At 41.1% G+C, this 15,348-nt stretch overlaps 1 protein-coding gene across 1 annotated transcript; it reads left to right on the forward strand.

Moving 5' to 3' along the window:
• Positions 1-2,014: 2,014 nt before the first annotated feature.
• LOC115795340 (regulator of nonsense transcripts 1-like) lies at positions 2,015-15,000 on the forward strand. The gene is made up of 24 exons (XM_030751181.1): positions 2,015-2,486; positions 3,066-3,202; positions 3,572-3,661; positions 4,132-4,299; positions 4,412-4,592; positions 5,426-5,587; positions 5,875-5,959; positions 6,144-6,242; positions 7,021-7,129; positions 7,262-7,421; positions 7,536-7,654; positions 7,850-8,014; positions 8,324-8,438; positions 8,647-8,790; positions 8,945-9,158; positions 9,558-9,675; positions 9,943-10,099; positions 10,337-10,479; positions 10,628-10,802; positions 10,997-11,078; positions 11,166-11,327; positions 11,419-11,675; positions 12,164-12,283; positions 12,651-15,000. The coding sequence occupies exons 1-23, from the start codon at positions 2,316-2,318 to the stop codon at positions 12,278-12,280; spliced, it is 3,330 nt and encodes a 1,109-aa protein (XP_030607041.1). The 5' UTR covers positions 2,015-2,315; the 3' UTR covers positions 12,281-12,283; positions 12,651-15,000.
• Positions 15,001-15,348: the final 348 nt, after the last annotated feature.

A 15,348-nucleotide genomic window follows, 5' to 3' on the forward strand; every position in this document is an offset into this window, starting at 1 on the left:
CCAGGCTTCTTGAAGGACATTCAAAGATCTTTGGATGTTGGCTGCCTTTTGTTGAGATGATCCCACACTGCTTCAATAATGTTGAGGTTCGGACTCTGGGTAGGCCAATCAATAACTGATAGAGCAACTGTTCTTGTGTAATTAGGCATACCTCAGCCTTTTCTCCCTACTTCCCTTCCTTAAGAATGGCTTCTTGGCAGCCACCTTTCCACTGAGACCATTTCTGATGATGCTTCAGTGAACAGCAGATGGATCAACTGAGGGCCAGATGCATCTCTCAGGCCCTGTATCAGGTCTTTGCTGAATATTTTCCTGTTTCTTAAGAACACGACTTTCAGAGCCTGTTCATTTGCGGTCGATAGTTTTTTAGGCCTGTTACTTCTTTTATCATCGACTTGTCCAGTTTCCTCAGATTTTTTTAAAGACACACTGCACACCATGCTGAGATACGACAAGTTTATTGGTGCAAAATTACTATTTTATGTCTGTCAGACTGTGTTATGTTTAGCATTTTTCATAGATTCAACTAAAGAAATGGGAACAAATAGTGTGTTTTTGCAACAGGTTGCTATTATTACTATTGTTACTATTGCTATTGCAATAAAATTGATTCATTGTCAAGTTGACTTTTTTCTCTGCATCTACACATGTGGTGGTTCATCCATTGAGTTACGGGCCTTTTTAAATGCTTCAGTGATTTATAGGTCAGTGTTAGGTGGCTTAAACAGAAAAACGTGCCTCTGAAAATGGTCAGGGCTGGACTGAAAATGAGTGAAAAAGTAGCCAATGTCCAAAGAAAGACTTTGAAAGACTTCAGCCCCCCCCCCCGAAAACATCAGTTTCACACATAAATAAAATTATGCAATGTAGCGAAGTTAAAGAGGACATTAAACAGATATGAAGCAATACGTTTGATCCAAAAACAACCTCAGAAACAATCTAATCGAACCCTAAACATTCTTTTAAATGGGAGATACACACCCAGAGTGGTACTGCAGCATTTCATTCCGACCAAATGACTTACCCAGCTGTTCTGACAGCTGCCGGCCCCTCTCTGCAGCCACCACTCGTTCATCTTCCATATCACACTTGTTCCCCACCAAAAGGACCTGAGCATTGTCCCATGAGTACATCCTGATCTGGGTCGACCTGTTTGTAAAAACACGGTGGTTCAATGTTCTGACTTACTGAATCTCACAAGGATTTGTTTTTGTTTTTATAGATATTAAAGCAGTTTAAAAAAAAAAAATCTAATCTCCAATGTTTCTTTCTTTGCATATTTTTGTAATAATCTGCACAAAAGTGCCCATTGTAATTTGCACACCATGCATTGTTTTGTATATCATAATACTTTTTATTTCATGCAAATTTAACATCGACAGGTATCATATAGATGCAGATTTTTCTGACAGAACAACACTGGCTCATTCTTCTTTCTGTTAACTAATGACGATAGAGAACAAAACAAACAAACAAAAAAAACTAAATCTAATCCCTAGATTTTGAAGGCTGGTTCATGGTGGCTGCAAACAAACTCAAAAGACAGACACGCATGATCCGGGAAGATGAAAACTGGGTACAGGACCAAGAAACAACAATAGAGACAATCACATGTGTGGTGAGCCACATTAAAGCTGTTCAGGAGCTATTTCTAGTGTGCTGACTTATCTTTAATTTTCTATCATGGTGGCTGCAGGGTATACAAACCAGTCCTGATGTTTTCCTTTTGAAACCTTCCTGCTAGATAAACATTTAAATAGAATAAAACTTGTGAAGCTGTGAAATGTGCTTCCTGTCTCCCTGGGTCAGTTTACATTTTGAACATTTAATTATTAATGGTTAGATGAACTGCGGGTTTGTGGAATCATGCTAATGTTTGACAGAGCTCCATAATAAACTTTTTCAAAGAATATACACACACACACACACACACACACACACACACACACAACTGAATGCTCTCTCTCTCTCTCTCTCTATATATATATAAATATATAGAGAGAGAGAGAGAGCATTCACTTATCCCTATTCTGTTGACACATGTCTTCTTGGCTCCTTCCCTTCCCTCGCTTCCTACAGGTGACTTCCTATAGGAGACCAGCGGTATTGAGGGATGAGAGGATAGGAGCGGGGGTGGAGAAGCCGAACGGAACTCCGCCGCGGTCGAGGCTCCCCCTGGCTTTCTCTCTTAGCACCACTGTTTGTCATTTTCTCATTATTAGCTCGTCTCCGTTGTTCGGTTTGATCTGGAGCAGCAACAGTTTGTGGAATATTGTAGTAACAGCCACAATACCGCTGACAAAAAGGTGAAAAACATGAGTGTCGAGGCGTACGGGCCGAGCTCGCAGACTCTAACGTTCCTGGACACCGAGGAAGCCGAGCTGCTGGGAGCGGACACCCAGGGATCCGAGTTCGACTTCACCGATTTTACCCTGCCGAGCCAGACCCAGACTCAAGGCCAAACCCAGAGCCAGCTAGACGGCCAGGTTCGTGAGGTTATTTGTGCCGTTTCTGTGCGTGAATGAGGGTCCTGCTGTGTTGACAAAACGTGAATCAGCTAACGTTGGCTAACAACATCGTTAGCATCTGACGCCTTGCGTCCGTTACCATGCTTTTATTCAGCTAATGAGCTAGCACGGTGGCTAACTGCTAACAGAGCTAGCATGCCGATGTAGCTAGCATGTCAAGACTCAGGACTTTATTGCTGTTTGATCCAAGAGTGAATTTTCTGTGTGGTAGACCACCGAAAAAATGTCCATACATATATTTGTCAGCAGTTATTTCTTTCCGATCTTAATAGCAGTTATATGCACTGAATATTGTCACTGAAAATAACAATCACAATGGTCAGTAGAGCCAATAATTCTGATACTGTCAACTAACCGTCTAATTATGGGACAGTATCAAGGCTGCAACTGTGGAAAAATTGCATCTCATGACGCTTTATTGATCTGGTTGACTGCCCATCTTTTCCAAAATCATCTGACGATGTGCGAGCCTGTTAATGTGTAATAGATAATTTCTGCAATAAGGTTCGTTTCTATACATGACTCCTGCCTCCTCAGGTCAATGGCCCTGACGGTGTGTTACAGAATGGAGACGACCCTGTGGTGAAAGCCAGCCAGTTACTGGCAGAGTTGAACTTTGAGGAGGATGAAGAGGACACCTACTATACTAAGGACCTTCCTGTCCATGCCTGCAGGTAAAGGATCAGACTAATGTGACTGGTGAATTCCCTGTCAGCCATCCCTTGTGTTTCTTGTATTTCATTGCTTTTTGTTTTCTGTTTGCAGTTTTGAATTGTTTTGCATGTACTATTGCTTTACACAGCTATAAAACTGCCATCGGCTGCACTGCTACATCCATTTGATTTTGGTCTTAATATATGGGTTTGCAACACCCAGAGGCCTCCAGGAGTATAATTAGGTTACAATTTTGAATCAAGTTAGTGATGTATGATTACAAGTAATTGCCTGTTTTCTTGTTTTCACTGTTTACCAGTGCATTAGAATTTAGGCGGTCTCTGACAAAAATGCTGTGCGTTTCTTGTTTAATTTTGACTTTCCTTCAGTTATTGCGGGATTCATGATCCAGCCTGTGTGGTCTACTGCAACACCAGCAAGAAGTGGTTTTGTAATGGCCGGGGAAACACTTCTGGCAGGTAAGAAAAACTGACTTACCAGCCTCTTTTTGCCCCTTCTTATGCTTGTTCTTAACTAAATTACCTGGGAGAGGATCATTTTACAGGTGTGCTAGCCTTGACTTAAAACAGGATCCAAAGAAGATTTATTGGCTGTCAAAGGCTGCTTAGGCTAATGTTTAGTTTTGAAATCCAAAGCAAAGAGCTATTTAACTTAGTACTGTATTATTCCTCAGCTACAGTTGAAACCAGACTACTATCAATCAGCTGTCATACATAGCTGTTCCTATTCAGAAAACACACAGTATTTGCTTTGTCAGTATAGAGAAGTCAGGTTTCATCATTTCTCTCGCTCAGTCATACAGTGATGTTTTGAGTTTAAATGAGATGGTTAGGACATATTGACATGAGACGTTAGGAGTAAGACTTAGTAGCATACTAAATGTATTTCTTCCAGTTAGTACCTTAATTGTTATTCTGCTCACTTGTAGCCACATTGTTAACCACCTGGTGAGGGCAAAGTCCAAGGAGGTGACCCTGCATAAAGATGGCCCACTGGGAGAAACAGTTTTGGAGTGCTACAACTGTGGCTGTCGCAACGTCTTCTTACTGGGCTTCATTCCTGCCAAGGCTGACTCGGTTGTGGTGTTACTGTGCAGGTAAGGGCAAACCTGTGCAGCTTGCTGTTTACTCATAGGAGGTCATTCAAAGAAAATGCAGAGGTTCACTGTTATGCTTGACTTTTTTCTTTTGTTTTGATTTTTACCACAGGCAGCCATGTGCTAGCCAGAGTAGCCTGAAGGACATCAACTGGGACAGTTCACAGTGGCAGCCTCTAATCCAGGACCGCTGCTTTCTTTCCTGGTTGGTCAAAATTCCCTCAGAACAGGAGCAGCTCCGGGCACGCCAGATCACCGCCCAGCAGATCAACAAACTGGAGGAGCTCTGGAAGGTACTGTCACACCACCTGTACTATGTAAATATTCCAAACCCACAGCTTGAATTTGAGTGTGGCTCAGACTTATCTGTGTGCTTAACTAGATGAATTCATATAGCTGGCTGTTAAGCAAATAACGTAACGGAAATGTTGGAACTGCCTATTTTAGGTGCCTGTTAGAACATTGATCTTTTTCCCTGCAGACATTTTGACTCGTTATATCTGTAAAAATATAAGCATTACAAATTAAAATGGCTTTGTTGTATTCACATGTCCAAATAAACCGTGACAAAACTGAAGCAGCTAAATGGTAGTGATCTATCATAGGTTTTATTATTTACAGTCCTCATAGCAATATGCTGATTTTTATCTGGGTTATTCCTAGTTTGAATCTAAGCACAGTGGTTAAAAAACAAAACAAAAAACACCCATCTCTAAATAGATTTTGCTGTACAAAACTACAGAATGCTTCAGACAATATTTTTTTGGTTGCAGTTTTTTTTTTTATGAAATTGAATTGAATGAATTTTTGAAATTTTCAAGAAATATTGTATATTGATGTTTAACTTCAATTGCTACTCCTCCCAAATTTGTTGGCCAATTCTTCTGAAACTTATTGAGTCTTCCTCAGGGAAAAGTCTACAGAATGTTGCAGATCTTCAATTTTTGACAAATTTTACAACATTTGTAAAATAAATAAATAAAACAGTAAGTGTCAGCTTGGTGATGGCTGACCTATGGCCAAATTAGTTTCCGCTTCAATATGTCACATATTGTAAAACATTTGACAACCGAGCTCTGTAGGCCAACAGATCTTAGTTTGTTTTTTCTTTTTAATTTTTTGGTAGGAAAATCCCACGGCAACCTTGGAGGACCTGGAAAAGCCTGGAGTAGATGAGGAGCCCCAGCATGTCCTGCTTCGCTATGAGGATGCCTACCAGTACCAGAACATCTTTGGGCCTCTTGTGAAGCTGGAGGCTGACTATGATAAGAAACTCAAAGAGTCACAGGTAACGAACAGCTTGATCATAGTGATACAAGTTTGTACATCTTGTATGATAAGACCATGTTTGTAGTTTGATTTAGTTTCTTTTTTTAAACCTGGAGATAATAGATTGTTTTACTGTAGTACACAGAAGCTGAACTTTATAGCCATGAGTATTCAGTATTTTCCACTTATGATTTTTAATCCAAAACTGCATACTCATACGTTTAACTGTCTTGATAATTTTGAGGTTCACATGAACGCCACTATTTATTTATTTAGTTTAAATTTGTTTTTGTTATTTTTCATCAGACACAAGACAACATCACAGTAAGATGGGACTTGGGCCTGAATAAGAAGAGGATTGCTTATTTCACCCTCCCCAAGACAGACTCAGGTATTTAGTAGTAGTTTTATTTTGAAGTTTACCACCATCACTTCATACAATGCAACTTTGTAATTTTTCTGTGTGTTTGGGTTTTTAACTTATTCAGTTGTATGATTTACTAATGCTTTACACTCCTTTTGAGTTCCTTTTTTAAATGCATGTTTAAAAAAGATTTTGTCTCAATACCTTTTAGATATGCGGCTGATGCAGGGGGATGAAATTTGCCTGCGATACAAAGGAGACCTGGCCCCTCCATGGAAAGGCATTGGCCATGTCATCAAAGTTCCTGACAGTATCCTTATGGCTTTGAATAAGCAAACTAGACACTACTGTTTAACCATATTATCTGTAATTTGCACATTTGATACTGCAGGTAATATGATGTATGGATCTTTAGTAGCACCTAGTGGCAGCTGTGTAAAACTACATCAAAATTAACAAACTTGTGGTTCCCTCTCCTGTGTCTTTTGGATGCAATTTCTATATTTAGATCTTGCTTATACAGGATCATCTCTTAATTTCTAGTTGACACTACACTACCAGTACAGCCTGAGGCTGTGTCTCATAGCCTTTTTAGTGACTCTGCTCCACAGTCTTGAAATTTATTGTTAATGAAACTTAACATGAAGTAGAGCCTGGGTCATTTCTAGGTGTTTTAGCCAGTAATTAAAAGCAACGTTTACATGCCTCACATTCAAAAATTAAGTGAGGAATGGCAACAGCTGTACAAAACTTTAGCGCAGAGTCTGCGCTGCAGACCTGTGTCCACTATTCCAAATCCAAAACATTCCACGTTTTCAGTCATTCGCTGTTGTGCAGCTGGGTTTTCAGTTCATTGAGCAAAGTACAGAGTGGCTGCTGCTTAAAATGTCACCAGCCACTAAGACAGCAGAAGAAGACTGTGATTGTCTATCAGTACTTGTGAGACCTCACTTGTAAATTACTGCAATTTTGCACAATGAAGTAGTAAGGTATTCCTAATGACATATTTTAGAGTGGCAGAAATGAGATGTTTGAGTAACTGTAGTACAGGTTAAATCGTTGGCTGTTTCCTTGACCTTCTGTCTCAGATTATGGTGATGAAATTGCCATCGAACTAAGGAGCAGTGCCGGGGCTCCGGTGGAGATCCCTCACATCTTTCAAGTGGACTTTGTGTGGAAGTCCACTTCATTTGATAGGTATTGTGGGAAAAGCCATACACCCTTGTCATTGTTGTGATAAGTACAATAAAGAACTGAGACCTGAAGTACTTTATCAGTTACAAGAGTATGTTTTATTAAAATGAAAAATGCCTTTTTTTTTTACCCCAGGATGCAGAGTGCCCTGAAGACTTTTGCTGTGGATGAAACTTCAGTGTCTGGTTACATCTACCACAAACTGCTGGGACATGAGGTGGAGGATGTGGTTATCAAGTGCCAGTTGCCCAAACGTTTCACCGCTCAAGGCCTGCCTGACCTTAACCACTCCCAGGTGAGATCGAGAGAAGACGTGTCAGATGACTGAAAGGAGCTTTGCGTACTACCTGGCCTCTTGGATTTTGCCCTGTCAGAGCTCACATGGGAATGTTTTTTGTTTGTGATGCAGGTGTATGCTGTAAAAACAGTGCTGCAGCGCCCCCTCAGTCTGATCCAGGGTCCTCCTGGCACTGGGAAAACCGTCACCTCTGCCACCATTGTGTACCACCTGGCTAGACAGGGAAATGGGTAACAAACTTTGCTGTAGTCTTTTTTTTTTTTACTTTGCTGCTTTGATTCTGATTCTCTTTGTTCTTAACTTTTGCTACATTTAACTTAATATTAATTCTTTCAAATACTCCATGAGGGTTTTATGACCTTTATCCTGACTGAAATGATTCAAAAAATCCTGTTAGTACAGTATAATAACTTTTGTCTCCCCAGGCCTGTGCTGGTTTGTGCTCCCAGTAACATTGCTGTTGATCAGCTCACTGAGAAGATTCACCAAACAGGTCTCAAGGTGGTGAGACTCTGTGCCAAGAGCAGGGAGGCCATAGACTCACCAGTGTCATTCCTGGCTCTGCACAACCAGACCCGAAATATGGACAGGTAACACACATCTGTCTATGATTAACTTGTGTCTGCTTGTTTCGAAAGAGTTGGACTTGTTATTTGTCTGTAGGGCTAACAAATGAAAACTGACGTTTGCTTTTTTTTTTTTTTTTTTTTTTTTTTTTGCATTACACAATCAGTCTAAAAATGTTTGGAGAAACTACACAGCTCCAGTTATTCCTACTTAAAAATCACTTTATGATGATGATGTTGCATAACAGCTGTTTCTGCAAGAGCAGCACGAAATCTTTGCACGCAAACACAACACTGATTTTACACTGTGATTAAATGTAATGATACCTGCAGCATGCCGGAGCTTCAGAAACTCCAACAACTGAAGGATGAGACTGGAGAGCTGTCCTCCTCAGATGAGAAGCGCTACAGAGCTCTGAGACGCACTGCTGAGAGAGAACTGCTTATGGTGTGTCAAGTGAACTTGCTTTTTGTGACAGTGCTTTGCACAGTAATGTGTATTCATCAGGAATTTTTTTATTTTTTTGCATGATAAGACTTTCTGTTAACTTCATGCAAAAATATTATTTATCATTGGGATGGTTTATTTGGTAAATTAATGTAGTAAGTGATACTTCATCATAAAGAAACTCAGCTTTATCGCTTCTCTTTGCCAGAATGCTGATGTGATCTGCTGTACCTGCGTTGGGGCAGGAGATCCTCGTCTGGCCAAGATGCAGTTCAGATCAATCCTGATTGATGAGAGCACCCAGGCCACTGAGCCAGAGTGCATGGTACCTGTAGTCCTCGGGGCCAAGCAGGTATGAGCTCCATGAGTGAAAATACAACTGGATCAGCAGTCTGTAGTATTAACCACCAGCTTAAACACTGTCGCTCTGAAGCCTCTGGTGTCCATAAATGATTTTCTCATTTTGACTTGTACGCTTTGTATTTTTTTTTTTTTTTTCTTCATAGTTGATTCTTGTGGGTGATCACTGCCAGTTGGGACCTGTGGTGATGTGTAAGAAGGCGGCTAAGGCAGGTCTGTCCCAGTCTCTGTTTGAGCGTCTCGTAGTTTTGGGGATCCGACCAATCCGTCTGCAGGTTCAGTACCGCATGCACCCGGCCCTCAGTGCCTTCCCCTCCAACATCTTTTATGAGGGCTCTCTGCAGAACGGAGTCACTGCCGGTGAGATGAAAAACACTGACATTTTTTAGCTCTTACTATTTGTATTACCTTACATTTCTTCAACTGCCTATCAGTGCAATAAACATTTCCAAAAAAGGCCTTCATTGTCCATACTGCTACTGCATGTACTGGAAACAGCAATTAGTCTATTTAGAAAAATGGGGAAGAAAATCAAAGCCTTTTTTTTTTTTTTTTTTTTTTTTTTTTGAAGATAATTATTTAAAACTCATGATTGGTTTTAAAACCAATAGTGTTGTGTTTGTGTTTTATCTTCTTTTGAAATGTAGTCATCTGGTAGCTGACTTGTAGATGCAACACAGCCTATTGCTAATTATATCAAGCTTATTATTATTAATTTACCAGACCATACACCATCATATTCATTTGTTCTTTCTGCAGCGGACCGTGTGAAAAAAGGCTTTGACTTCCAGTGGCCACAACCAGACAAGCCGATGTTCTTTTATGTCACCCAAGGCCAAGAGGAAATTGCAAGCTCTGGAACGTCTTATTTGAACAGGTGCCAACTTTCTTGGACATTATGTTGACAGTGTCTGAATGATGTGTCTGAAAATAGCAAATATTTGACAGGCACAATTTTTCTGAATCACTTCTTACAAGCCTCATATAAAGTACATTAGTTAGGTGTTCAGAAACTATGCTTTAAGAGATGTCTCATCGATTTCTGCCCTGTTTTTGTAGTCAAGGTTAATAGATTCCTGTGTTACTTCAAATTTTCTATATTAAAAAAAATCTTAAATTTTACTCACCCTGCTTGTTTATGCAGGACTGAGGCAGCCAATGTGGAGAAAATAACCACAAGGTTGCTGAAGGCTGGAGCAAAACCCGATCAGATTGGCATCATCACCCCCTACGAGGGGCAGAGGTCCTACCTGGTCCAGTACATGCAGTTCAGCGGCTCCCTCCATACAAAGCTCTACCAGGTAAACTGAGGAATGTTTAATTCAAACTTCAAATGAATCGTAAATGATTGCAGTCTTAACTAATCAAACACCTGAAACCCTGTTATAGCCAGTGTTTGAACTTAGAGGAGATTGAAAGAAGCGAAACTCTTGTAGCAGCACTTAGGTAGCACACAGGACCAAATCATTTCAGGCACTTGTAATTTAGTATTGGCCTAAAATATTGGATTCACCCAAAAATGTTTTCATACTCTTCAGGAGGTGGAAATAGCCAGTGTGGATGCTTTCCAAGGGAGAGAGAAAGACTTCATCATCCTGTCCTGCGTGAGGGCCAATGAGCATCAGGGCATCGGCTTCCTCAATGATCCCAGACGTCTTAACGTGGCACTCACCAGGGCCAGGTAATAATGAGCAGCTCAATGTGCAAAAGACTTCACCAGCTTTTTGACTCTAACATTTGTTTAATACCATCACTGCGAGGACAGCTTACCCTACTTTTATAACTTTTAATTGTTAAGTAATTTGTAATTGTCTCTTCCTCCCACACAGGTATGGTGTGATCATCGTGGGAAATCCCAAAGCCCTGTCCAAGCAGCCTCTGTGGAACCACCTGCTAAATTACTACAAGGAGCAGAAGGTCCTGGTTGAAGGCCCACTAAACAACCTGAGGGAGAGCCTCATGCAATTCAGCAAGCCTCGCAAGTTGGTTAACACCATCAACCCTGTGAGTTTAGTGTGTGTGTGTGTGTGTGGGCCTTACATACAGTGCTTGTAGAATGCTGAAGTGCTGTGGCTCATGAAAGACTGGAGATGCACTTTAAAGTTTGCTCATTCTCCCAGAGTGAGGCGTTAAAATGAACCAGCGTAATTTAACAGTGCAAAGACACAAAGACCGTTGCTTAATCTTTTGTTTTGTAGGGCGGCCGATTCATGAGCACTGCTATGTATGATGCCAGGGAGGCCCTCATTCCTGGATCTGTTTATGATCGCAGCAGCAATGGTGAGAAATCTCTCACACCATACACACCTTTTTCCTAACTGAAAAAGTATATTTAACACAGTACAATTAACACATGTTCTACTGCAGGGCGTTCGTCCAACATGTATTTCCAGACCCATGACCAGATCGGTATGATTGGCACAGGCCCTAATCCCATGTCCTCCATGAACCTCCCCATCCCCTTCAACCTTGTGATGCCTCCGATACCACCACCAGGGTACTTGGGACAGGTGAATGGACCTACTGCAGGTGAGAAAGTCATGCTACTGCCACAGTTTTCTCTTAAAAGAGCTAGGAATTGTTTGATGGAATTTTGTTACATGACTTAATCTATGAGCAGGTCGTGGTGGTGGTATGAAGGGCAAGTCGGGCAGTGGAGGAGGTGGGGGAACTCGAGGTGGCCGTCAAAGAAACCGTGGAAACCACAGCGGTGGAACAGACCGTGGACAGCATGGAGGCCAAATGACTACCAGCCAGGCTAGCCAGGACCAGGGCTCCCAGCCATTCTCGCAGGGCCCTCTGACGCAGGGCTACATCAGCATGAGCCAGCCATCACAGATGAGCCAGCCTGGGCTCTCCCAGCCTGAACTCTCCCAGGTTGGTTTATCTATCTAGATAGATATCTCTCTCTTTTTTTTTTTTTTATTGCAGTTAGTACTCATTGTCAGAGATGCTTGCCCATACAGTGCTGTGCAAAGGTTGTAGGCATTAGAAGAGAAGCAAGAATGCTTTAAAAAATTATGCCATGAATAACGAATACTTTACGCACAATAAGATGTGACCACCTGTAGTCATTCATTCTCCTTGGTGCATTTCTACTTTTTGGCATGTAGGTTGTTCTGAGGATCTTAGAGGTTTCCACTGACTTGATGATTTTTAGATCATTTATCCGAGGCCTGAAAATATAATCAACAATAATCCAACCTTTTTAAGTGCATGAAACTTTTGCACGTACTGTATATTCCAAGCATTTGTCCAGATTTCCTCTTCAAGTAAAGAGTTGTCCAAAAGCATTTATTCCTTTACTGCATGGAAAGAAATGAAGGAATAACTGCTGACTGATCTTTTTATTTGTCCCATTATAGGACAGTTACCTTGGAGACGAGTTCAAGTCTCAGATTGATGTGGCTTTGTCCCAGGATTCCACCTACCAGGGGGAGCGGGCCTACCATGGTGGTGTGACTGGACTGTCCCAGTACTAGACTGTAAGAAATTCCACTGTGGGCTAAGATGACTCACTAAAATGAAAGGACTAGTTCAGCATTTTGATACACTTTCCTGAGATGTTTTTAAGTCATAGGTTAGCACTAACTTTGCACAGATTAGACAAAGAATATGTTCCACTGTGAGCTGGTGCTAGATGTGCTGGCGTGGGGGTTTTGTTGCCCTTGCACATCAGGCAAACTGTTTTCCCATCTTGATCTTAAGCTGAAGTTACCATCAGGTTTTTCCAGCTTCTTGTTTAACATTTAAGAGTTAGAACAATTTCAGAGTCTGTGAATCTATGAGAATGTCGTAGTACAGTGAAAAGATGAATGAATCTCCCCTGAAACAAGTATGTCTGTCTTGCAGGTTGCTGGAAAGGAGCTAGGCCTGTGTGAAGCTTAGTTCATTGGTATTTTAATCTGGGTAATAACAAAAAAGAACAAACATGGATACCCGTTTTCCACTGCTACAACCGAAGCACCACTGTGTGAAAGTAACAGGAGAGAGACCGTGAGAAACCAACCAATCACAAGAGTGAGAGCAAAAATGGGAGTAGAGCTGGACAGGAAGAGAGCAAGACGGAGAGAGTGGGAGGCTGGTGGAGGAGAGAAGGCACTGCTGCTCACATGTGAAGACATGGCAAAGGAGAAAGCTGTTGTCCTCGGAGCAGCGCAGTTGGAGAGGTGAGACCTTCAACGGGTCGAGGAGGGTGAAAGATCTGAGGCATTCTGGAGGGGGGAAAGGGGCCGATTGCGTCATCTAGTCCCTCGTGTGCCCCCGAACCCTCGGATCTCCAGGCGGTGTGGTTGGGATTCTTGCTCCAAAAGATGAGAAAGATGGAGAAGAGGTGTCTCACACAAGTCCTCCAAGCTAACAACAGGACGTCCACTGTGACTTGGAGTGAGAGAGAAAATAAATGGAGACACAGCTCTTGAAGCAGTTAACATGGCAACTTTTTTAAACTCAAAGCTTGAATCGAGGTTCTGCATTTGATCACATTTAAGCAACCAGGAGAAACGTTTGGCATCTCAACAGAACTCAGAAATGCTTGTGGTGCTGTGCCTCAGAGGTTTAAAAGGCATTTGAGGACTAACCAGTTATGGGTCATTTGCTTTGCTTTCTCAGCTTTGAGTTGGAAAGTTTTCTAAATAAAGGCTGTTTTTCATTGAGGGTTTTCAGTGACGTAAGCTAGTGTAGTTGGCCGTCTTTCATGGCAGGTCTTTCCCTAGGTGGTCTGCAAAGAACAAGTGGTGGAATAAGCTCTTAAAAGTATAAATGTAAAAAAAAAAAGAAAAACATCTTTGTCTCCAGATCTGAGCTCCAAAGATCTGCAGATAGTGAGACAATTTTGTTTTTTTTTTTGTTCTTCTTTGTATCTTTTTAGTAGTGCAAAAGGATGAGTGAAGGCACTGTAACCAGCTTGTAACTGAATAAAGCTGTCCTCCTTTTCCGCTGACCCCTGAAGCTGCTAAAGCCAGCAGATAGAAATCACCGAGCACATGTTACTGAAAGCGCCAAATCAAGAGGGCAGAACTTCAGAAAGAACCTTGCCCTGAAGTCAGACATCGTTAAACATGCAGTCAGTGAGATGAGGTGTAAATGGTACCTGCGGTACTTCATATGACCACTCACTGAAAAGGAGGGTGAAAACATGTAAGGCCCAAATGTAGAACAAACAACTCGGTCGTGAGTTTCACCACGTTGGACATGTTTTGATGATGCATTTGAGAAGTCGACTGATGACGCATTTTGAGGTTATACATTGTAGGTGAAGTTATCTTTAATTTAGGAGCCCATATAACCCAAGTTTAACATTTATTTAGATAAGACTTTCCCTCCCCTTCCTCTAGATTTTCTTTGTGTGTTTTTTTTTTCTTTTCTTTTTTTGTAAGTCTTCAACATATAGAAGAGTCTGAAACTGTCGAAGCAGTAGTGTGATCATGCTGAGGACAGAGCAGTTAGTTTGATCTATAACTGGTAAACATTAATGAACTTTGTGTGTACTCAGTGTTGTGAGTTCTCGTTTTACACTAGCGAAGCTTACATCAGTATCTTTCACCGCTTCATGTTATCTGTGTGATCCTAAAAACTTTCCTTTTTGTGTTGTTAAATTCATGAAAACCTGAACAGTCATCTTCAGAGTGGTAGTGGCTTTAGCCACTCTGAGCCTGAGCCTCTTTTAATCATTTTAACATCCTGTTATAGATGCTCGAGGCAGAGCATGTGGTGAAAAGTGCACCGACTGCCAGAGAGGAAATAAAAGCATCCACAGGAATGAAATAGAGAAGTAACAAGTTATTTCTGTTTTTAATGCCTCAGTAATCGGTTATTAAATAGGTGCATCTTCTGCATAAGACACCAACTTAATATTTACACCCCCTTTCTAAATCTGTAGATTTGCTCACTAAATTATTATTACACTCCACATATTTAAAGTCAAACTTTCGAAAATGTTCTGCATTACCTTTTAAAATCAATAGACTGAAACATCCTATACCTACACATAGTTTTTGCATGTCTTATGAGCTGAGACTGACTTTTGAGTTCTTCCCCTTCTGTATTTTTGCTGTGACTTTGTTTTGGCTTCTTGCTGTTTAAAGGCTGAACTGAAAGATGTTTTTTTTTTTTATGTTGGCTGCACTGTTTTGTTTTTCTGCCCATTAACTGATATTGATACTTAGAAACTGTGCTCACAAAAAAAAAAAAAAAAAAAATCTCCTGTTAATAATCTTGGAAAATTAAAGTTTGCTTCTTTTTTGCTCATTCAGCTTGATTTGCGTCTTTTATTTCTCTTGTGAGCTCAATTACCAGCATTTGATGTTCTCTTTAATCTGCTCAAGAGGGCATAACAGCAACAGGATTCTCGTGTTGCAAAATCTAACTCATTACACCAATAGGTCCTAAATGGGCTGTAGTATGATGCCTCACTTTTTTTTTAGGTCAAGAGGCACCTCCAAAGAGACCTGAAAGCTCCGGTTTGCAGTACACACATGCAGGCTCATTGGGTGCAGGCAGGTTGACACAGTTTACATACCTCACGGTCACATATAGCTGGAGCGGGTGT

The sequence above is a fragment of the Archocentrus centrarchus genome, chromosome 17 (assembly GCF_007364275.1).
Source record: "Archocentrus centrarchus isolate MPI-CPG fArcCen1 chromosome 17, fArcCen1, whole genome shotgun sequence".
NCBI lineage: Eukaryota > Metazoa > Chordata > Actinopteri > Cichliformes > Cichlidae > Archocentrus > Archocentrus centrarchus.